Here is a 23,264-nt window from a genome sequence, read left to right as displayed (position 1 = left end):
TCTGCACCAGCTAAGAATCTTCTTAAAACCCAAGGAGGCTTATTAGCTGGAAGGAGAACTAACAGATTCCTATTTATGAAGGTTAAGGAGGGCCCAGAGTGATAGCTCGTAAGGCAGAGTCCAGGCTCTGCGGACAAGAGGTCTGGCTTCAAACCCCAGAACCACTCGGTTCCCAAAGCACCAAGTCAGGTGCAGCTTCAAAATAAAAATGTTAGAAACTACTTCATTAGGAAACTTAAATATTTTTTGCAAGTTCTGCATTCTTAAATGACACCTTATCTTGACTGAAACTGCCTGAAGCATTTTACATTTGAAATATCTTTTTCCAATCAAGATCTTTCTTCCCATAGCACAGTAGGTAGGGCATTTGCTTTGCAGGCGGTCAACCTCGGTTTGATTCCCAGCATCCCATATGTTCCCCTAAGCACTGGCAGGAGTAATTCCTGAGTACTGCTGGGTGTGGCACAAAAAGCAAAAAAAGAAAAAAATATCGTTTTCCCACCCCCATGTCCTGCTTTATGCTTAAGTTACACTTTCTTTTTTTTTTTTTAAGGAGCAAAGTATAGATGGGAGTATAGCAGGAAACCGTCCCAGAATTCTGCACATACAGGTATGTAGACACTCGGTGACTGTGGTGGCATCAATGAGATACCCGCTGCAGAGGCGGCAAGTGATGTGGGCGTTTATGTCCCAGAGTTTGATCTTTCTGGTCAACATCTTTGGCTTCTGCAAGAGGAGCACATACACTAGTTAGTAATGAGACTGCCTGTGTGTTCCATTCACACATATACTAATTAGCGTCTGAAACAGTACGTGTGTTTCACTCACACGCACACTAGCTAGTATCTGAGAGAACATGTATGTTCCACTTAAACACACTAGTTAGTACAGAGACAGCCTGTGTTCCACTCAAGCTTCCAGAGCAGTGCAAATCAAGTACAGTATGTCCTTCAGAGAGGCAAACTCAGGAGAGAAGGACAAAGTCTGGCCCCCACCTGGCTAGTTCAAGGCTGGGCCCACTGGTTAGACAGAGATATGGGTTAGATCAGCTTACGGGTATATCGCTTATGGGGGTGCAAAGACCAGTCACAAATATGCTGCCATTCCCCTTGACCACCTCTGGTTCTGCCAACCACCTGCTACTAAGAAGACAGTGGCAGCTGGTACAGGAAGAGCTGCAGCCAGGAGGTTTCTGCTGAGTAAAGGGCAGGTAGACCTGTGGCCAGCAGGGGTGACAATGGTCAAGCTGGGGTAGAAACAGAAGTGGGACTTTGGCTGGAGCTGTGGCTCCTTCAGAAAGTTGAAAGGGAAGGATGACTGTAGATGAGGCTTCTTCCACTCGGGGCACCCTGGCTCCAAAGACAGCAGGGTGAGCAGAGGTGCCCATAGGGAGACTCACAGGCTCCCAGGAAGGAAAAGTCTCATCCCCAGGACACCAGGATGTGGCCACTCCAGGTGTGGGACTGACATCAGGCACACAGGGCAAGGCAACAGCCAAGGCTAACGGGATCTGGGGAGCTAAGCAGAGAGGCTGTGGGTGAGAAGCACCAAACAACCATGAACTGCTTAGACCTACACACCTGTCTCATACCTGGACATGGGTGAAAGATGTATATGGGTTGACCATGACCATATACTCATGACCACCATTGAAGAGCAGTTTTCCCTGTACAAGGTGAAAGCTTCAGAGTGTCTGGGCCCAACCTCCACCTTGTACAGGGAAAACTGCTTGGGCCTGCCTGCCAAGTCCAGATCCCCCAGTCCTCAGTAGGCCCTGGGCCCAGGGCTGGGGGAGGGGAGCGAGCACAGAGCTTCTTCCTCCACAATGGCTCTCTGTCACTGCTGCCACCTGATCACGGACACAGAACAGCACACAGTATTGTCAAGGTCAAATTGTGCCCTTGGCATTGCAGGCCGGAGCTGTTCTCACTGACCTCCCTCCTCTCGCACTCACATCTTCACATCTGACCAGCTATGACAGGGAGCCCCTGGGTGTCCCCTCGTAACCCCAAACCTCACTGTCAAGCACAGAAGGAGCTCCATGCCAGCCCAGGCCCTGATACTTGGGAGGCCGGAGGTCAGAGTCAGAGACTAAGAGACACATGGGGTTTTTGTTGGCTTTGTGGACACACCCAGGAATCACTCTGGTGGGGCTTGGGGTGAAGTGCCAGGGACTGAACCTGGATTGGCCATATGTAAGGCAAGCACCCTACCTACTCTACTATTGCTCCAGGCCCTTGGGAGATGTGTGTTATTGGCCAGGGTGTGGCTCCAGAAGGAGAAACAGATTCTTTTTTGGAGCCTCCAAGAAGGACCGGCCTTGCATCACCCCCTTTCACTCCATGAGATTCATTGGCCCTCAGACCTTCAGGACTGCTCAGTAATGCATTAGCATGGCCTGGTCACCCTTAATTTGTACTGATATCTAACAAGGCTACAGAACACACACAGGCTCTGCAGAGACCAGCTTCAATGTACAGGCATGAGGGGTTTAAAAAATGAGCTTTACCGCCATAATCATGCCACCGGACCCTGCGCCAGGCTGTTTCACTCAGGGCACTAGAGAGGGGGGGCGGGTGAGACCCCTCCCCACCCCAAGGGACCCAGCCCTGGCAGCCAAAAACCTCCAGAACTCAACCACCGCCACGCTCACAGCTGTTCTCCACATGCTCGGGCTGAGACTCACCCACAAGTGAACCTTTTCCCGGATTGTGCAGCCGAAAATACGGCCGAGGAACACTTCATAGGACACACCTTACCCATACTCCAAGAGTACCATACCACATTTGATGGGATTCAAAGTAGGAGGCAACCAACCTCAAAGGGAAATAATATATTATTTTAGTTCTGCTTTGGGGCAGGGATTGGGGTTCAGGATGGAAACCCCCAAAATACGGTGGTGGGAAGGTGTAATGGTGTCCCATGACTGGTGTTTGAATATTAAATGTAATCAAACATTGTTAACTACCTTCTAAAATAAAAAAAAAATTAAATTAAATTAAAAAATGAGCTTTACGAAGAGAAAGTACATGTGGCCGTGGACTCATGGTAGAGATGGAGGTAGGGGCACATATGTGTGCACGAGTATGCATACTGATATGAACTCACAGTAGAGGCAGGTATGCATTTTATTATTATTATTTTTTTGCTTTTTGGGTGACACCGGTGATGCACAGGGGTTACTCCTGGCTCTGCACTCAGGAATTACTCCTGGAAGTGCTCAGGGGACCATATGGGATGCTGGGAATCGAATCTGGGTCAGCTGCATGCAAGGCAAACGCCCTACCTGTTGTGCTATTGCTCCAGACCCAGGTATGCATTTGTGTACATGAGTGTGCATGCTGATGTAGATTCACAATAGAGTATGTGTGTGCATGTGTGTGCTGATGTGGACTCAGGTGTATTGGTAAAGGCTGGTGTGATGGTGTGTACATGAGTGTGCATGCTGATATAGATTCATGGTAGAGGTGTGTGCACATGTGTGCTGTGGACTTACGGTAAAGATAGGTGTGTACATGTGCACAAGTGTACATGCTGATGTGTACTCACAGTAGAGCTAGGTGTGTGCTGATGTGGACCCACAGCAGAGGTAGGTGTGTGTGTGTATGTGTGCATGTATATGCATTCTGATGTGGACTCACAGCAGAGATAGACAGGTGTAGGTGTGTAGCTGTATGTGTGTGGGGATGTGGACTCATGATAGCACTGTGAAAATAGTCATGAACTTGTGCCCACTTCCTGCACTGCCCCCACATTGGCCCCCAGTCCTGCATGCACATACTATTGACCCCCTAGGCTGGTCTGGAGTTCATCTGAACCTCGAATGCTACTGTGCCCAGAGGAATAGGAACCTGGGAGGTTGCCGCTCAAACTGGGGACAGTGGGAACATCATGGCAAATTGTGAGGGTCAGCAGGTGAGACACAAGTCTTCAACAGATGGCTCAGGAGCCCCTCCAGTTTCCCTGCGACAGAATAAGGGACCTCTTGTGAAATGTGAGCAGTAGCAGCTGGAGGAGCACTTCCCACCCCTGAGTTAAGGAACTGTCCAGTGGAGTGGCTCTGTCTTGGCACTGCCAGCTCAGAAAGGTGAGAAAAGATGAAGGGACAGATTTGAGTGCAGGGTCCTTTACCCACTGACTACCCACATTCAGGGACAAAACTATTGTTTCCCTGCCTAGAAAGCCAACTCTACCACCTGGGCCATGGCTGTCTACCTTCCTATCCTCAGCTACCTGAGGGTTCGACTTCACGGTACCACCACTGTTCCTATGGCAGAGTCCACCTCCACTCTCACACCATGACCCTGCAGAGACTAGAAACCAGGGACCACTGGGCACAAACCCATCTGCCAATAAGAGAGTAGTGACCAAGACCTTCAAACTCACGTGCTCTAAGAGCTATGCCTGCCAATAGCATCATGACTATCCCCCTCAGAGACCCACACATGATGGCCATATCAGTCATATCGGCTGCCGAGAACAGTCCAGAACCACAGGAATAAGATCTTTCTTATGCCTTGGGAGTGGTCAACCCTCATACATAGCAGCAGTCCCCAGACAGCCACAGCACCTGGGCCTCACCCATCAAGGTGCCCGGAGAGCACACGGGCCTCACCTCCTTTATATGTCCGCTGCTCCCTGCTTGCACCTTTGCATTGGATGTCAGGCCTCTGTCTCGACCTTATGGCTCCTTCTCAGCTGGTGCCCTCTGCTTTGCACATCTGTGCCTTCCTTCTGTCCTGGGCACTGTGTCCATTTTCTAGCATAAAAACGGCACCTGTTACTCTTTTCCATGTCCTGGCTGCTAGTGTTCACAGCCTGTGATGAAGCTGTGCCCACTGGTTGGAGCAGCCAATCAGAAACAAAATCAGGAGATTTAGAGCAAGAGATGACCAAACCCAAATCTGCTCCAGAGTTGTCAGAAATGAACTTTTCCAGGGAACAGGGGCTCTAAGCAGTGCTCAGGAGGCCCATCCCTGCTGGCAATTCTTGACCAACTGGGATGATGTTTCAATGCAAGGACATGCAGATGTGGTGATGCTCAGATCTTGTAGTGCTGGAGGCCCCCTGGCCCACATCCAGTGATGCTCAGGGGACTGTGCAGTAATGGAAATGGGACCCAGGCCGGGCACATGCCAGGCCTGCTCCCTAACCGTTATACCTCCCAATCCCAGGGACTACATTTTAAAGTATCAAAGGAGCTGAGGAGACGGCTGAAGGGCTGGAGTATAGGTTCTTCATGTGGGAGCCCTGGGTTCAGTCCCCAGTACCAAATGGTCCCCCAAGCACTGCTATGTTCCCAATATGAATAAAGTCATTAAAAAAAATAATAAGTGAGACTGGAGTGATATTACTATTGGCAGGGAACTTGCCTTGCACCTTGTGACCCAGGTTCAATCCCTAGAACCACTTATGGTCCCCTGAGCACTGCCAGGAATAAATCCTTGAGGGCAGAGCCAGGAGTAACCCTGAGGGCAGAGCTAAGAATAAGCCCTAAGCACTACCAGGTGTAACCCAAAAATCAAAATACGTAAAACAAAAAGTGGAGCTCAAAGGAACTACTTTCATGGCTATACAGACTCACATGTATATAAATATAAATATATATATATTATACATATACAAAGCAAGGTGAATGCATTTACCTGTACATGGCAGCCTGGAATTGCCTGCTACATTTTGATGCCTGTAGAGACAAACAGAGCCGAGTCACCATCCATACTGTGCATGCAACGTCCCAACCTGATGGGTAGCGGTGGTCTTATCTCACTGCTGGGTCTGTGTTTACTGACCCGTCTACTCGATGTCTTGCCAAAACAAGGAAGGTTTTGTGAAGGAAAAAGAATGTGTGGGCTGGAGAGCTGGTTGATGGGTTAAGTGCACGCTTTGCATGCAGGACGATAGCATCTGAGCCCTGCTACTACATGGTTCCCTGAGCACTGCTAAGAATGACCCCCAAGCACAAACCCAGAGTTAGCCCCTGAGCCCCTCCACAGGAGGATCCCAAACAAAAACAAAGTGTCATATGAACCAGAGACTTAAGATACATGTCTGGGGAAACCAAGGCCCAAGGGAGAGTGAGTGAGTGAGTGAGTGAGTGAGTGAGTGAGTGTGTGTGTGTATGTGTGTGTGTGTGTGTGTGCGCGCGCGCATGTGTATGGGGGTGGGCTGCAGGGGTGATTTTTGAGCTCCCATATATCAGGACAAAGGTCTGGGCAAGGGCCCGATAAGGGGTGGATTTTAGGAGTTCCCTGAGAAAGGCTGGGGTGTTAAAGGACAGGGAACCAGACACCAAAGTTGCACAGTGTTCCTCAGTTACTGTGACCATACATTTTCTATCAGCACATCCCCCAGACAGCACAAGGGCAGCTCTCCTGGTCAGGCACTCAGCAAACACACCGGAGGCCCCTTTTGTCACAATCCAGTCACAGCCAGGATGAAGGCACAACACAAGGCTTGGAGGTAGAGGGCACACACAGAAAGCAGTGTTTATGCTAGCTCCAAGAGAAGGCAAGGGTCAGGGTGGGCCCAGCTGAGGAGCATGAGCACAGGTAAGGACCAGGGTGAACCCAGGTAAGGGTCAGGATGAGCACAGAGAAGGGTCAGAGTGAGCACAAGTGAGGAGGGTCTGCCTCCCATACCCCTAGGTGCACAGGCCAAAACCATCAGCTGTGCAGGAACCTCCATGAGCTGACCTCTGCCTACCCTCCTCCTGCTCCTTCCCCTGTTCTAGGCCAGGGAACCCCTGGGAAAATGGGCTTGGGTGCCCCTCATCTGCTGAGGCTGGGACAGTACTGCCAAACTCAAGCCTCATTAGACCCATAGTGTACGAGGCCAGGGTTTAACAACAGTGGCTGCCAACAATCTAGGAATTACTGCCAAGCGGATTTAGTACAAGGAGGATCACTGGAAGAAAAAGCATAAATGGGGGCCAGGGAGACAGTACAGAAAGTAAAGGACTTGCCTTCCATGCAGCCGGCGTAGGTTCAAATCCCTAGCTTTGCATACGGGTCCCGAGGCGGGTGCCAGAAGTGCCCCAAAACACTCCCCCTGACAAAAAAAGGCTGAGATTTTACTAAAGAAACCTAACAAGCACTCAGTAGCACTCACCTATTCTAGCAGGGCCTGAGACAGATCCCCTAAGGATCTCCCATTCCTAGCATGCTGGGGTGGCCTAGGTAATCGTTAGCTCTGAGGGAGAGGCCCTCAACAATGATTCCACACACACCCTCTAAGTAAGAAGGAATCTCCTTGACCTCGGAGAAGCTGTCCATGAAGGGATACCAGGATTAGCATATGTCAGAAGTTCTGTCTGACTGTTACCAGAAGCGGGATTCCAAAGGTTGAGAAGCCATCCACAGGGGGTGAGGAAAGGCAGACCATCAGCCATCAAGAGCTCTCCAGAAAGGAACAGTAGAGAGCAATGTACTATGAGCCCACAGCCAAAGAAGACTGGGAACTGCACAAGACTACAATTCTAGGACAGGAAGGATGGAGCTGAACTAGGAGAGGCTGTGGCAGTATAACCACAGACTTGCCAAATCATCACCTGGTGAACTTGTATAAAAACCACCCTAGCAAGAGTGTACTTCACAAAACCAAACAACTATGAAAAATATCATAGCTGGTGTCAAAATTGGGAAAATATCCAACTCTATACGAGGTGGGTCTTCCATCCACCATCCACAAAGAACCAGGATGAAGATCAAATGCAAAAGACAAACTTTAGCCCTCTGAAAACTAGAAGGACACTGCCTTGCCCTAGGCTGAGGAGACTGATAGAAAAGAACAAGCCACAGCCACATGGGAAATGGCTAATGGCTTCATCATGACGACACCAGGATGACCAGGATGAGAGAGCATCACCAACGGAAGAAACAAAAGCCAGGACAAGAGAGATGATACAGTGGGTCCTCTGATCTCCAGCATCCCATATGGTCATCCAAGCTCCTCCAGGAGTAATTCCTGAGCCCAGAGTCAGGAGTTACCACTGAGCACCTACAGGTGTGCCCCCCAAACAAAACCAAAGGCCCATGGTGAGTAAAAACACGACGGAAGACCCAACAGACCAGGACAAGAGGTCCATGGGGTGCAGAGGGCTGGTCTTTCCCTGACTGGGACTGAAGTATCTGAGCACTATGGTTTGAAAAGCTAAGACATTCACTGTCTGGTTCTTCATGGAAGTCTGCTGAGAACTGCAGGATACCTGACAAAGCACAAATTCAGTCAGCACATTTTCTTTTATTTTGGGGGTTTGGGGCCACACCCACTGTGCTCAGGGATTACCCCTGGCAGGTAACCATGTGGGATGCTGGGAATAGAACCCGGGTTGGCTGTGGGCAAGGCAAGCACCCTACTATTTCAACGTGTGGGTGAGGAGTGCTGGAACAATCTAGGGAGGTCAACAGTAGTCTCAGGCACAATTGGTGTGCTTTCTGTTTGTTAAAGGTGGCAGGTATCCAGGGAAAGATGAATGATTTTATTTTCTAAAAAGGAAATGGTAAGTCAAGTAAGTCTGGGATCTTCCATATTTCAAACATTCAATCTCATTAGTAATCATACCCAAGTGAGAAGCCCAATAATTCACCAGCAACCCAATCATCAATGACCCACTATAACCACCAGTGTGTCGTATGGCTTCCCATTTGCACCAGCCCAGTATTTCCGGACCTGTTCACAACAGCACCACTCAGTCAGCAATGTCCACATCAAGGTGTGTCTGCATCAGCACCACTCAGTCAGCACCATCCACATCAGGGCTTGTCCACATCAACACTAGCCACATCAGGGTCTGTCCGTATCAGCACTGCTCAGCACCATTTACATTAGGGCCTGTCCATGTCAGCACAGGCCACATCAGGGCCTGCCCGCATCAGCACCACTCAATCAGCACCTTCCACATCAGGGCCTGTTCACGTCAACACTAGCTACATCAGGGTCTATCCACATTAGCACCACTCAGCACCATCCACACCCACATGAAGGAAGGACTGTCTGCATCAGCACCACTCAGCACCATCCACACCCACATCAGGGCCTGTCTGCATCAGCACCATCCACATCAGGGCCTGTTGAGGTCGGAACCATTCATATCTTTCTATTCTCTACCTCACCTATCTTTCAGCCCTCTGTGCTCCATCTCCAATGGCCTGGGCCTTCCTCCTCTACGAATTTGGCTACTAGGCTTCCTACACCAACCCCCGGCTGCCCTGTCCCTCTTCAGCGTGCTAGTTTCCACTGCTGCACCCATGTACAATGCTCAGAAAGTAAAGACTGCCAGATCAACCAGATACTCTTTTCAGTATTTTCCCAAGGACTCTGGAAAACCTCTTCTCAAGTACTCTCCCCTCCCTCTGAAATGGTCCTGCTGCTCTCCAAAATGCACCCAACACCCTCTCTTCACAAGCCAGTTCATCCACTTCAAGGTCTGCCCACATTAGCACCACCCACATACTATGGCCACCTAACACCTTGATTCCCACAGACACGGCAACAATGGTCCTGCTTACTTCCCAGCCCTCTAAAAGACCCTTTTTCTCTCCCGCCAACCTGAGGAGCTGGGGCTGCCTGCATCCTGATACCACCCAGTCCTTCACTCTGGCTCGCTTGGCCCCACAACCTTGCCCTGTTCCCTGCTCACTGGATCTCAAACTCTGGCCCTTCTGTCCAAACTTCTCCTTGTGGAACAGCATGCTCAGGGCCCCTGGCACGCATGGTAGCTGTAGAAGCAGCAGAGGCCAGGTTGTGGGGACCCAGTAGTCACACCGACTCCATCAACACACAGGTCAAGGGGCTGGAGCGATAGTACAGCAGCCGACCCGGGTTCAATTCCCAGCATCCCATATGGTCCCCCAAGCACCACAGGAGTAACCCCTGAGCATCATCAGGTGTGACCCCCCCAAAAAATCAAAAACAAAAAAAAAACCCACACAGGCCGAACCCCAACCTTGACAGTCCAATGCAGCATTGCTCCCAACAGTGACATGGACGCTAACCAAGTTACAAGGGCAAAGGCACCTTGGCACATTCTTGGGTAGGGCTTCATCTGATCATCAGGGAAACAAGAACACCCGAAAAAACAATGAAAAAACAATGACTCATGAGGGCATAGGGACCGCTTTGAACTCAGAGGCTCAAAGGGTTCATGGCAGGACTGCAGTGATAGTACAGTGGGGAGGGCACTTTCCCTGCATGTGGTCAACCCAGGTTGAATCCCCGACACCCTACAGGGTCCACCATACCTGCCAGGAGTAAGCCCTGAGCACTACCAAGTGGCCCAAAAACCAAAACCAACAAACAAAAACAAAAGTTCATGCTTCCAGTGACTCCCTGAGATTGGCCTCAGGCTCTGCCTGCGGGGGCACCACAACCCATCATCCTCTTAGTTGCTTCACACAAGCCCTCCCTCAGCTCTTCCTCTTCCATCATCAGTTGATCTGGGAGGCACAGCAACACCCACAAACATGTGGGTGCCACACAGTTGACTGATGCATCCCCACCATTGAGTCTGGAGCCCTGCTTTGATTCGATGATGAGGATCAGGTCATTAAGTAGCGACACCACCCATGTCACAAAAGCAAAGTCCGGGCCACACGAGGCTCTCATAGCCAGCATGTTGCCTGTTGGCCTCCAAAGCTGCACCTCATTTTTCAGGATCTCAAGACACCTGATCTCACTGCCTATACCCACGTATAGCCACCCAGTAAATCAGACTCGTGTTCTAAATGTGACTGGGGCCAGGCATTCACCTCAGCTGTACAGATCTACAGTGCATGCTCCATCCTCACAGCACCACACAGACCAAATCAAACCAGGGGCTTCAGAGACAGGAGAGCGGGTAGGGCACTTGCCTTGTATATTGCTGATCCGGGTTTGATCCATCCCTGGCACCCTAGATGGCCCCCCAAGCCCTGCCAGGAGTGACCCTTGAGTGCAGAGCCTGGAATAAGCCCTGAGCACTGAGTGGATACACACTTTTCTCCCCCTCTTCAAACCAAACTAGTGTCATCAGATTCCTTCCTCATCGCAGGAATAGCAGCCACAGAACTCAGTTTTTCCCATATTCTCCACTCCAATACTTCCCCCACCAGATCCCTGGACTACAGCCCACTACAAGACCCTGCAGAACTCCCAGGGGCCACATGACAACAGGCAGCTGAGCAGAGAGCTTCGAGGTGTAGCCTCCTTTGAAGAATCAGAGATGCCAAAGCCTCGCCAGGCCCACAAAGCCCAGAGCCACCACCTTGGTTCCACTCTGTTCAGTGACTCCTGCCAGTTCTACATCAGGTGGCTCTCACACTTAGTGCACTCTGCCAGAAAGATGCTGCCTTGAAAGGCCACCTGCCCACTATCACCTCAACCTCTGCTCTAATGTGACCTGCCAGCAACACTTTAACCTCTCCATACTTAAAGCCACACACGCGAGGGAGGAAGGCGGACTATATTACACTACAAAGAAAGACAGAAGAAGATAAATCCGCACATGTGCCTGTTCTGGTCAATGACTGGCAGGTAAAAATGCACCAGAAGGGCAGTTTGGTTCAGTTAGAGAATCTTCCCGAAGAGGAGAAAAGTCAGAAAGAGGAGGGAAGAGCTGATGTCTGAGTAGATGTCCTGGAGGAAGCAGAGATTCAGCTTCCCTGCAGTCCCAGCTGCTGAGTTGCCCTGAGTGGCATCAGCCTTGGTGCTGCAGCAGGCAGAGCTCAACATCTGCACACACAACCGAGTATTTCCTCAGGGTCTGAGTGCCTGGAGCAGCACTGAGTGTTCACCCAGTGCCCAGAACTGGCCTGAAGGTGTCAGGAAGGGGGCATAGCTGCATTTGACAAGTCCTCCGAAGATGTGAGGGGAAGCAAGGGAAGCAAGAGAACTCTGTTCCAGACCATGGGCCATTGTGGAAGGAAGTCACAGGTCTATAGGGGGCACACATTTATCCAAAAAAGCCAACTTGTGCTCAGAGAGCTCACACCCATGTTGAAGAGACAATTAACTATAGTCACAGAGAAACCAGACAGGCAAGGAGATAGAGGATGGAGAAATATTGCTTCCACCAGCAACATCTGAACTTGGACCTGTGTGGGTGGGACCCAAGCCCACTGTGACATGAGGCCAGACAAGTCTAAACACCGAAAGCTGTGAGGGCCAGTGTGCGTGAACAGTACTACGAGAGGACAGGCACGACCCTGGGGATCAGGACCACACACAGCACAGCATAGCACATCACAGCACTGGGGAGGTACAATCCAGCTCTCAGCTCCAATCAACCTTGGAAAAAGCATGATAAGCACAGAGCGGAGGGAGCAGCTGCACCCACCCCCGCTTCTACCCACAAGGGTTGGCATGAAAAGGGAGCCCAGGGGCCGGAGCAATAGTAGAGCAGGCAGGGTTCTACTTACATGCATCCAACCTGGATCGCTAGCGTCCCATAGGGTCCCTGGAGCACTGCCAGGAGTGATCTCTCAGTGCAGAGCTAGTTTTAAGCCCAGCACATAGCTGAATGCGGCTCCAAAACAAAACATAAGGTGGGGGTGGGTGGGAGGGAGCCCAGAGCAGAGCCCAGGGCACTGGTTCTACTAGGCCTGCACATTCTGTTAGCATGCACCTGCTATCTGATCAGGGACATGCCTGCCATTCACGTCTGTCCTGTGTGCTGGGACTTCTCTATTAGCTCACACAAGCCCAGGGGCTGCCCCAAGGGTCTGTGGGAAGGACAGCTGGGGTGTTCTGCTCTGAGAAGGCAGATCTGAGAGACAGGCAGTCTGTGGCAGGTGGCTCCTGAGACGACCTGAGATTCCAGGGTGTGCAGGACTCCCCTTTGCTAACCCTGGTGCTGCTGAGAGAAAGCAGTCTCAATCAATTATTTTAAAAGAAGGCAAGTAGCCATGACCCGGTCAACTGCAAGGTCTCTCAAAGCAGTTTTCTCTGCTGGTGGCACAAAAGGCATGCCATGGAACTGTCCGAAACCCCAAGGCCAGCAGGAGCTGAATACTGGTCACTGTCCCAGTCAACAACCAGGGGAACCCCAGTGCCATACCCATGGTAGAGTCTACAGTAGCAAGTGAGCTCAGACGAAGCCCCAAATCCCAGGGAACTGTATCCACACCACACGCACAGATTCATCAGTAGACTTTGGATTCAGCAAAGCATTGAGTAAGAAGTGGGTATCTTGGAGCCAGTATGGGAAGGTACCCTTCTGTGGGGTTCCCAGGTAAACCCTCCAGGAGGCCATGGTCACCCTGTGGGTGGGAGCACAGGTGCTGAAAGAGAGGCTCACACACAGGTCCTGAAGCATCACTTCCACAGCACGGCCAAATCAAAATGTTTCAGATCCACATCTCATAAACTTCTTTCAATGTCCAATGCATATTTTTGGAGCAAATCTCTGGCTAGATGAGCATGATGCTTCACATACTAATAAAAGATCGTGAGGTGGCCACAGTATGTTCTGAAATAAGTGGAAAACCAAGGCATTTCCTGTCCAGTTATCTTCATTCATGTCTGTCAATGTATTGACATCTGACAAGCACGTACAACTGAGACAACTGAAGTATTTTAACCACGCTACGGAATTCTGCAGTTTTCTTACAACCACTTCTCAGGTTCAGGCCCTGTATTAGCTGACACCCGGTTGAGCAAGGATATCCGACAGTACGGAGACCCTCACCCAGCATGCACTCTCTGAAGTATTCTAACCCCATGAAATGTAGGCAGGACAGAAGGACAGGATACCACTATCAAGCCTCACAAAGACGGTGGCTGCTTCTGACCAGCTCCAGGCCTGTCAATGGCTCTTCCTGAGTCACATGTGAAGAAAAGGTCCAGCCGTGCCAGGTGGGCAAGACCGCAAGCAGCACCCAGACATGATGTCAGCTAAGACCATGAAGCCAACGAAGACCCTAGCAGGCACTCCATCTCTGACCCTGGCCTGACCACGGACCCTAAAGCTGAGTGCCTTGAGTCCCACACACAGAAGCCCTAGGACAAAGTGATGGTGTATGAGCATTTAAATTATCTGTTGGACAGCAATAAATACAACCACCCAGCATGGGCTCACCTCTAAAATAAAATCCCAAAAAGAGAAAATAAAAGCCCTCACCAAACCTGAATGTCAATTTTACCAGGTTTTTTTTTTCTCCAACTCATGAAGCAGATTAAGTTCTTCAGAAAATAAAGTGTATGAACCTGGGGGACGGGGCTCAGCAGTACAGCACTTGTCTCACATGTCTGATCCCTGTGTACCACACATGCCACCACCACCACCACCACCACCACCACACACAGACACACACAGACACACGCACACACACACTCAAAAGAACCAGAAGGGGGAACAGAGCGACAGTACAGTGGGTAGGCTGTTTGCCTTGCATGTGGCCAGCCTGGCTTGACCCCAGGCCCTCCCTGTGGTCTTCCAGAAGAGAGGGAGGGCAGCGGTGCCCCATTCTTGCAGGATCTGACCTTCACGGCCTCTCGGACCCTTCTTTGACCTCAAGCAGTTCACAAGGAGCCAACTGGCCAGGAGCCAACTGGCCAGAACATCTCCCCAGTGTCCACTCTCTTAAATACCCTATTATCTCAGGGGGACCAAGGTGGGCGCCCCCCGACCAGGAGGCCCACACCACACCCTACCCAAAGAAGGCAGAAAGGAGAGAGAAAGTTCCACAGGCCTGAGGCAGACGGCCTGCGGCTGGGTGTGAGAAGACCCCGCCCAGGCCTGAGGGCCGTGTTGGGGGTGACCCCCTGCCCCCCTACACTGAGGCTCTCTCTCCCGCCCGGGAGGCCCCCATCCCAAACCCGGCCTGGCCTGCCCCCTCCTCCGCCGACTGCAGGTCAGCGCGTGAGTCACCGCAGCAGAACTCGGGGGCTGAGGGGCAGCGAGAGGGGCAGCGGAGGCGCTTCCCAGGGCTGGCCCGGGGTACCCAGGAGGGGGAGGGAAGCACCCGCCGCCTCCCAGGTGGCATCTCGGGAGGCCTGCAGGCCTCTGGGGCCAGCCGGGCAGTGCTGGGGTCTGCGGCCCCGCGGGCCGGCAGGGGCCTGAGGACCCCCTAGGCCCCGGCCGGGGACCCGGACCGGCTCAGTGCTCGGCGCCCCGGCTCACCGCCTGCACAGCACTCGGGCAGGACCGCCGGGTCCCCGCCACTGTTCCGCCCCAAGGCCCGGCCGCTCCCGCCTCCACTTCCTCAGGCACCCCCACATCCAGCTCCTCCGTCCCCGTCCGGGGTCCCCACCCAGGGATCCTGGCTGTCCACTCTCCCAGCCCCACCTGGGGGTCCCGGCCACCCCGGGTCCCTCCGTCCCCGTCCCTTCGCCCCTTCTGGGGGTCCTGACCGTCCCCGTCCCAGTCGCTCCGCCCCGTCAGGGGTCCTGACTGCCCCGTCAGAGGGTCCCGACCGTCCCGGTCCCTCCGCCCGTCAGGGGGTCCCTCCCGGCCGCCCCCGTCCGGTCCCTCCGCCCCATCGGGAGGTCCTGACTGTCCCCGCCTGAGGGTCCCGACCGACCCGGTCCGTCCGCCCGTCAGGGGGTCCCTCCGACCCCGTCCCGGTCCCTCCGCCCCGTCAGAGGGTCCCGGCCGCCCCCGTCCCGGCCCCTCCGCCCCGTCGGGAGGTCCTGACTGTCCCCGTCAGAGGGTCCCGGCCGACCCGGTCCCTCCGCCCGTCAGGGGGTCCCTCCGACCCCGTCCCGGGCCCGACCCCGTGCTGGGCCCGGGTCCCTCCCCGCCGGCCGTCCCAGGTCCGGTCCCCGGGTCCAGCCCGGCGAGGGCGCGGGCCGTGTTCCGAGCCTGCGGGCCCGGGTCGGGCCGAGGCCGCGGCCTGACGAGCAGGCGCCGCGGGTCGGGCGGGCGGGGCGCGGACTGACTGACCTGCCGTCTGGGCTGCGGGCGAGCTGGGCGCACGCGGGGGCCGCGCCGGCGGGGGGAGGGGGCGCCGCTCCCTCCGGGTCCCCCCCGGAGCCGGAGGAAAAACCCCGTCCGGAGTTTAAAACAAAGAGGCGGAAATGCCCGAGCCGAGCCGAGCGCCGAGTCGGGGGCGCTGCGCCGGGAGCATGCGCGCTGCGGGTCTCCGCTCCCACCCTCAGCCCGGTCGGGGCTGGGTCTGAAGGGGCGGGGAGAAGGGGCGGGGCCGGGCCCGCGGGATCGCGCAGGCGCCGCGGGGCCGGGGCGGAGGCAGGGCGGAAGCGGGCGTGGCCACCGGGAGGCTGCGGCCCGGCACTCGGAGACGCCGTCCTCGCTCCCCGCCCCGCGAGAGGTCAGGGAGGCGCGGCCGAGGGGGCGGGGCCGGGCTCTCGGAGGCTGGCCGGAAGGGGGCGTTCCCCGACGCCGCCCTGGCCTGGAGGAGGTAGGTCTCGGTGGGAGACCCACCCGTCGAGGGTCTTGGAGGGCGGGTCTGAAGTGAGAGTGGCTGCGCACCTGGACGGGGGCGGGGCTCGAAGGAAGGTTCCAGAGGAGGCGGCTCTGAAGGGAGACTGAGCACGGGCCTGGCCGGGGGCGGGGTCTTGGGGGGTCGGCCCCAGAGGAGGCGGGGTCTGAGGTGAGTGGGTGCGCGCCTGGGCTGGGGCGGGGCCTGCAGGAGGCGGGGCCTTCGGGGGGCGGGGCCCGGGCTCTGCGTGGGCGCCCAGGGTCCCGGGTAGCCGGCGGCGGGGATCCCGCACCTGGCCCTCGTCCCCGCATCCTGTCCGGAGGCGCCGGCACGCCGTGCGCCAGGCAGGCAGCGCGTCGCCGGGGCCACACGAGGACTCCGCCTCCTAGACCCTGGGCAGCCCGGCGCCGTGCCGCCAACTGCAGTTCCCGGGCCCCACCTTTACGCAAGCGTTGGAACTGCGACCCGGGACGGCGACTTCCACGTTCCAAGGGAACCACAAGTGGCACTAACAGGAAACTGCAGAGGAACAGACGGTGCAGTGACTGTCGTGAGGTCCGGAGCAACGGAGTAATGGACACAGGGAGAGGACAGGAAAGTGTTGTGGATGTGTTATAGACGAGATGATCAAGGTAGCAAGAGAACATCTGTCCTGCCTTTGGGGAGGGCCGGGGAAGTGGTCGCATGATTTTACCTGGCATGACTCATCAGCTGACTGGCCGCTGGCAACTGAAGGTACCTTCTAGCCCCTCCCCTTCCCAGGTATGGGATGGTACTGAGAGTCCTGATCACATGCTGATTCTCTAGGAACTAATGTTCCCCCTTAACTTTTCCCCAAATTTCTTACATGACAGGACTCGTTAACTCAGGTCACTCTTGGCAATCTAGTTGCACCTGGAGTGCTTCTTCAGGATCCCTGAGACTGAATCCACAGGTGCACGGCAAGCATCCTACCTACTATACTATCTCCCCACTCCCAGAAAGGACAGTGTTTTCAGTCAGTGGTGCTGGAACAACAGGAGAGCCACTTGCAACAAAACAAAAACCCATGAAGCTAGACATCACTATACAATCAACTAAAAAGTGTAGACCTAAGTGTAAAACTGTAGAAAATAGGGACCAGAGAGAGAGTACAGAGGGTAGGGTGCTTGCTTTGCACACTGTTAACCTGGAGTTACTCAAGCCAGTGCAACAGTGTGATCCAGTAATTGCAGTTGTGCTCCTTGTTGTTTACTAAATGAGTTAGAAACTTATGCTCACAACAAAAATTGCACATAAATGTTTGTTCCACTTTTATTGCCAATACCTGGAAGCAACCAAAATGATCTTCAGTAGGTGAATGGATAAAGAAACGTGTCTACCCAAGCAATGGAATATTATTCAGTGTTAAAAAGAAATGAGCTATCAAGAGTGCCAAAGAGATGCTACAGAGTGTAAGGTGCTTCTTGCCTTGCATGCAGCCAACTTGGGTTTGATATTTGGCACCCCATATGATCCCCTGAGCACCACCAGAAGTAATTCGTGAGTGTAGAGCCAGGAGTAACCCCTGAGCACTGCCAGGTGTAGCCAAAAACCAAATAAAAGCAAAAAAGAAGAAGAATGTGGCACCACACCAGAGCAATTGCACGTGTGAGGCTCTGGGTTTGAGCCCATGTTCCATGTACACGCAAAAGCCTGGGAGAGCCCAGAGGCCAGAGTGCAGGCTTTGCTGTGGGAGTCCTGGGCTCCACTCCCAGATCCATGATATGATATGTCCTGGCCACTGCCAGGGTAGAACTAATGGTTTGGTCCTGATGATCCTGTGGCTCTTGGCCCACATCACTGTATCTGTATCACCAGGACTGCCCCGGGTTCCTGAATGAAAAGGTTCCTCTCCTTGGAAAGCAAGGTGGAAGGTGTATCATAGCTCTGTGTAAAGATTTCCTAATATCAGGTTTGTGGTTTTTGTTTTTTTGAGACACACCCTATGGCAAACTCATCTGCATCCCTGGGAGGCTAAAGCTCAAAGAACTGACACGAACATTGAGGCAGCTCCTTCGTGCTGGCCCAACACACAGAGACCTGTGAGACTCCACCAGCTTAGCTTGTTGCTGCTAAATAAAGCAAACTCTAGACCTTTGTGATTGAATATACACATAAGTAGACACACATCACACACAAAATATGGGACACACACTGTTCCCATATAGATGGAAAACTAAGTACTATGCACCTACAAACCAACAAATTATGGGGTCCAGGAGCCTCCACTTCCTAGGACAGGTGATGTTTACCCACTCCCCCAATCCAAGAGGATTCGTCACAGGTATGTAACCCTTGGATTCAGGAAGTGTATCATGGTTAATGCAGTACATCTCTCTGTTGTTTTCTACAAATAATCTAAGCTTAGGGCCAGAGCGATAGTATAGCAGGTAGAGCATTGCCTTGCACGCGGCCGACCCTGGCATTCCATATGGTCCCCTGAGCAATGCCAGGTGTAGTTCCTGAGTGCACCTAGGAGTAACCCATAAGCATCGCTAGAGATGACCCAAAAAGAAAAAGGAAAAGAAAAACTCAGCTTGTTGAATTAACTGCTATTCTTTGAGTGAGTGACACACAGAAAAACTAGATACCACTTTGCCCCACAGTTACCTAAACCTGAAGAGCAATTAACACCCACCCCTTGCCCCCCAGAACTAAATGAGCCTTTCACTTCTGACACACAGAATCAAAAATCTATTTCACCTCAGAGACACAAATTTGGAGCACTTCACTCTTCCTGCACATACACACAGAATCAGAGGAGCAGTACACCCAACATATACAAATAATAGGAGGAGCCGTTATACCTGCCACACACACATAATTGATGAGAAAAGAGATCATATCCCACATTTTTTTCTTCTTTGTTTTTGTTTTGCTTGGGGGGCGGTATACCCAGCAATGTTTAGGGGTTACTCCTGGCTCTGCGCTCAGGATTTACTCCTGGCAGTGCTCAGGGGACCATATAGGATGCCAGGGGTCACACCCAGGTCAGCAGCAGACAAGACAAATGTTAATACAAATACCTGTTGTATTATTGCTCCGCCCCCACTAGTCCACATTTCAAACAGACCAGAGAACAGGAGTTGCCAAGGGGCATCTGAGTCTGAGCAACATAACATAACCATAGAGTTCATTTGAGATGGCCAAAGCTTCATTTTGTAACCTTGCTAACCTGGGAATGTATTCTAAATGTGCTCCTGTCCTTGAGATGGTCTTACCTTGGCTTTGCAGGTGACATGTTTGAGAATTTCTGCTTCTGTACTGTTCCACTAACTACATGCAAATGCCTTATACCCACCAGGTATTATGTAAAACAGAGCTCTTAACTTTGTTTGGGGCCCAGTCTTTCAAATATGAGCTCTGCTGGGTCAACTGGTATAAAAACCCAAATTCTCCCAACATTCAGTGCATATTGCTTGAATTTTCACTAGCTCTTGGTGAGAATTTCTACAGCAGAATCATGTTGTAGGAGGCTCACATACTGCATCTCTTCTCTTGAAATGTGGACTTTCATACTTTAGGGTTTGTTAGGTAATAACATTGGTTTGTCCTTGCTCCCACAGGGAATTTAGGCTTATTGAGTTACTCCTGAGTAACAGTGCTCTTGAGGCACACCAAATTCCATCAGACACTCCTAATCCTATATTGTTTTTCTCTTTCCTTTATGTCCTTTGCATGGTTTAGCAATGTTGTTTCTGTATAGACATAGGAAGACAGTTGATGCTATGCTTTTGTAACATGAGAGTTAATTGACTCTGAATGATTTATACTCGTGGGTATTTATCATATTTACTTGACTTAAGCCTCAGTTGTCCTTACTTCCTAACACCCCCAAAAAGAGGGTCTCAGTGAGGGACAAGGATGGACTCAGGGCAAGTTGTAAGCTACCCTGACATTGAAAAGGGACAAGCTAGGCACCATAATAAGTATAATAAGTTAAGAGCATGGTCATGGAACAAACTCTTCCATGACTCAAAAAGAAATAACTGAATAAGGACCGTGCTGGGATAAGGAAAGACTAACCTAGCCTAAAGACTGAAGTCTGGTCTGGGATATATAGCAAGATATTCTCTGGAATAGCCAGCCTTTAAGGTTAATATATCTCTTGCTGTGTTCATACAAAATGACTAGAAATATTAATGCTTTTTTTTTTTTTTTTTTTTTGCTTTTTGGGTCACACCCAGTGATGCTCAGGGGTCACTCCTGGCTCTGCACTCAGGAATTACCCCTGGCCGTGCTCAGGGGACCATATGGGATGCTGGGAATCGAACCCAGGTTGGCCTCGTGCAAGGCAAACGCCCTACTTGCTGTGCCCCGAAATATTAATGTTTAATAGTATTGCTTATATGGATTACTAGCTAAGGAAAAGAGAAAGCAATGCGCCCTTAGATGGAATCCCATCCTTGAGTGGCTCTCCTACTAGCATGCTGAGCCCCCTAGATGAGATTTTGTTCCTAGTTAATCTAGAACTTCCCCTGAAGGAAGGACTTTACATCTGTTTGTTGTTATGATAATGTTCAACCTTATTTATGTGTACCCCCACCCTTCATGATTTATATATAACTATGCTGTAAGGAAGAAAAAAAAGGAGAAATAACTATGCTATAGGAGAATGAAGCTGTAAGAATGTAGATGAGAATGAAATAATGGTCACTGATTACCAACCAGCCTGGGGCCCTGTTCCTCGGTTCCCTGTTCCCTCGCTCACCTGTTGCAGCCTGCTGATCTGGAAAGACGGTACCATTATATCCTAGATATACACAAAATCAGATACAGCCCATTTATACATTGATACAGGGGCTGGAGTGATAGCACAGTGGGTAGGGCATTTGCCTTGCACATGGCCGACCCGGGTTCGATTCCCAGCATCCCATATGGTTCCCTAAGCACCTCCAGGAGTAATTCCTGAGTGCAGAGCCAGGAGTAACCCCTGTGCGTTGCCTGGTGTGATCCAAAAAGCAAAATAATAAAACATTATACATCGATATAGGCACCATTATATGCCACATACACACAGAACTAGATGCCACACATCCAGAATAAGATAAACATCTGCAGAGGGGAGAGAGAGAGAGAGAGAGAGAGAGAGAGAGAGAGAGAGAGAGAGAGAGAGAGCATTTCACACCACATTCACACAGAAGACTACAACCCACCTCACACCTTCAATACAAGAAAACAAATGCTTCCTCTCAGCATACACTCTGAAAGCCAGCATCACTTTCCACAATGCAGCATGAACTGGCTGCCCCAGTCACATCCCATGGTACAATAGAACATACTCATTAGATCCTTCCCTGTCTTACTACACTGCGTTATTCAGTGTGCTTGCAAAATGGCACCCTTCCTGTGTCTGCATGTGCACAGAAACCGGCTCCTTTACCTGTTTAACTGGCTGAATAAGCCCAAGCAGTGGCGTAAGGGCCCACAGAGTCCTTGGTGAGGCACGCTGCTTCTCTGATACTGTTTCCTTGGGGTATGTGTCAGCCCTCCTTCCCTTGCTTGCTTCCCCCAGACTGTGCTAGAGAAGAATGGGAAGTCGGGCAGATGACTGTGGGCTTGTCTCTGCCAGGAACAAGTTTCTTTCTCTTTTTTTTTTGCCCCTCAGGGGGTGGGTGGGGACACGGAGCCACACCTGGCAGTGCCCTACCCTCTGTGCTATCACTCCAGCATTATGGATCTTTAGGTCAAGACACTCAAGGGCCTTCCTCTCAATGCCCAAATTTGCAACCAACTTTTTCCAAAAAAAAATTATTTTGGGGGGTCACACCCGGCAATGCACAGGGGTTACTCCTGGCTCTGCACTCAGGGATTACTCCTGGCAGTGCTCAGGGGACCATATGGAATGCTGGGAATCGAACCCGGGTTGGCTGCGTGCAAGGCAAATGCCCTACCCACTGTGCTATCACTTCAGCCCCTTTTTCCAAAATCAGTATCATGAAACTGACAAGAAGCTAGAGATAGGGGGCTGGAGTGATAGCACCGTGGGTAGGGCGTTTGCCTTGCACGCGGCTGACCCAGGTTCGATTCCCAGCATCCCATATGGTCCCCCAGCACCTCCAGGAGTAATTCCTGAGTGTAGAGCCAGGAGTAACCCCTGTGCATCGCTGGGCGTGACCCGAAAAGCAAAAAAAAGAAAGCTAGAGATAATATCATAAACCACATTTCCTAACCATTTTGAAAAGGATCCTCCAGAAGGGATGCAGAAGCACTGGTCACTGACAGCAGTGTTCCGATCCTCGATCCTTGTACTCAGGGTCTTGGTCCTAGACCAGTTTTCTGCCTTGGACTTGGCAGGAGTCATGTCCTTCAGAATTTTCATCAGTGAATTTAAGCAGACATTGTTAACATTATGTTCTCGTTCAGTTCTGCCATCTTCTTTGCAAGAGGGACGTTGTGAATCTCCATCTTGGATGCAGGCACTATGGCATTTGTTGTTAAGAGATAGCATGCTATTTTGTCACTGGAAAGGCAGAAGTGGCCTTTTAAGGCAGCCGTGGAAGCATGGGTTGAATGTAGATAGAAACCAACCAGAATTCCACATGGACAACAGAATAAAATGTTTCCAGTGCTGCCTTTGAGCAAGCCTCCAATGCCCACCATAAAAGGCGCTTCTAAAACCACATTGTTTGTGACTCTGGAGAAGACCACAGTCTCCAGGGTTGGAGTCAGGTTCCAGGTGAGGAGCATGGAGTCTGCCAGCACTGCATGGCACTGCACCTGGAACACTGCACACCTCTGCAGCTACAGCCACGATGGTGACTCCTCCATCCTCAGCCCTGCGGGGCCCAGGAGCCACAACTCTTACATCACTTAGGTGTCCCATTTCACTGAAGTCCTTAAAGACGGTTCATCGAGCTTTCTTAGCACCACCACCAAACTCACCCC

The 23,264-nt window shown here is 51.9% G+C and overlaps 1 protein-coding gene and 1 pseudogene across 2 annotated transcripts in view; both read right to left on the bottom strand.

The window, feature by feature from the left end:
* Nucleotides 1-16,061, bottom strand: part of PCGF3 (polycomb group ring finger 3) — a 41,268-nt gene extending 25,207 nt beyond the window's left edge. The window contains exons 1-4 of one of the 2 annotated variants that reach the window (XM_055138951.1): nucleotides 15,860-16,061; nucleotides 5,646-5,686; nucleotides 4,616-4,759; nucleotides 609-726 (exon numbers count right to left, since the gene is read on the bottom strand). In XM_055138951.1, coding sequence (XP_054994926.1) covers nucleotides 609-717 — 109 coding nt within the window. In that variant the 5' untranslated portion in view covers nucleotides 718-726; nucleotides 4,616-4,759; nucleotides 5,646-5,686; nucleotides 15,860-16,061. The remainder of the gene's footprint in view (nucleotides 1-608; nucleotides 727-4,615; nucleotides 4,760-5,645; nucleotides 5,687-15,859) is intronic. The other variant, XM_004617393.3, reaches the window with a different exon arrangement.
* Nucleotides 11,545-23,147, bottom strand: LOC101546752 (protein Mis18-beta-like; annotated as a pseudogene).
* Between the last annotated feature and the right edge of the window lie 117 nt (nucleotides 23,148-23,264).

The sequence above is a fragment of the Sorex araneus genome, chromosome 5 (assembly GCF_027595985.1).
Source record: "Sorex araneus isolate mSorAra2 chromosome 5, mSorAra2.pri, whole genome shotgun sequence".
Classification (NCBI taxonomy): Eukaryota; Metazoa; Chordata; class Mammalia; order Eulipotyphla; family Soricidae; genus Sorex; species Sorex araneus.
The sequence above is the reverse complement of the archived record's forward strand: the minus strand, read 5'-3'. Positions and strand labels throughout refer to the sequence as shown.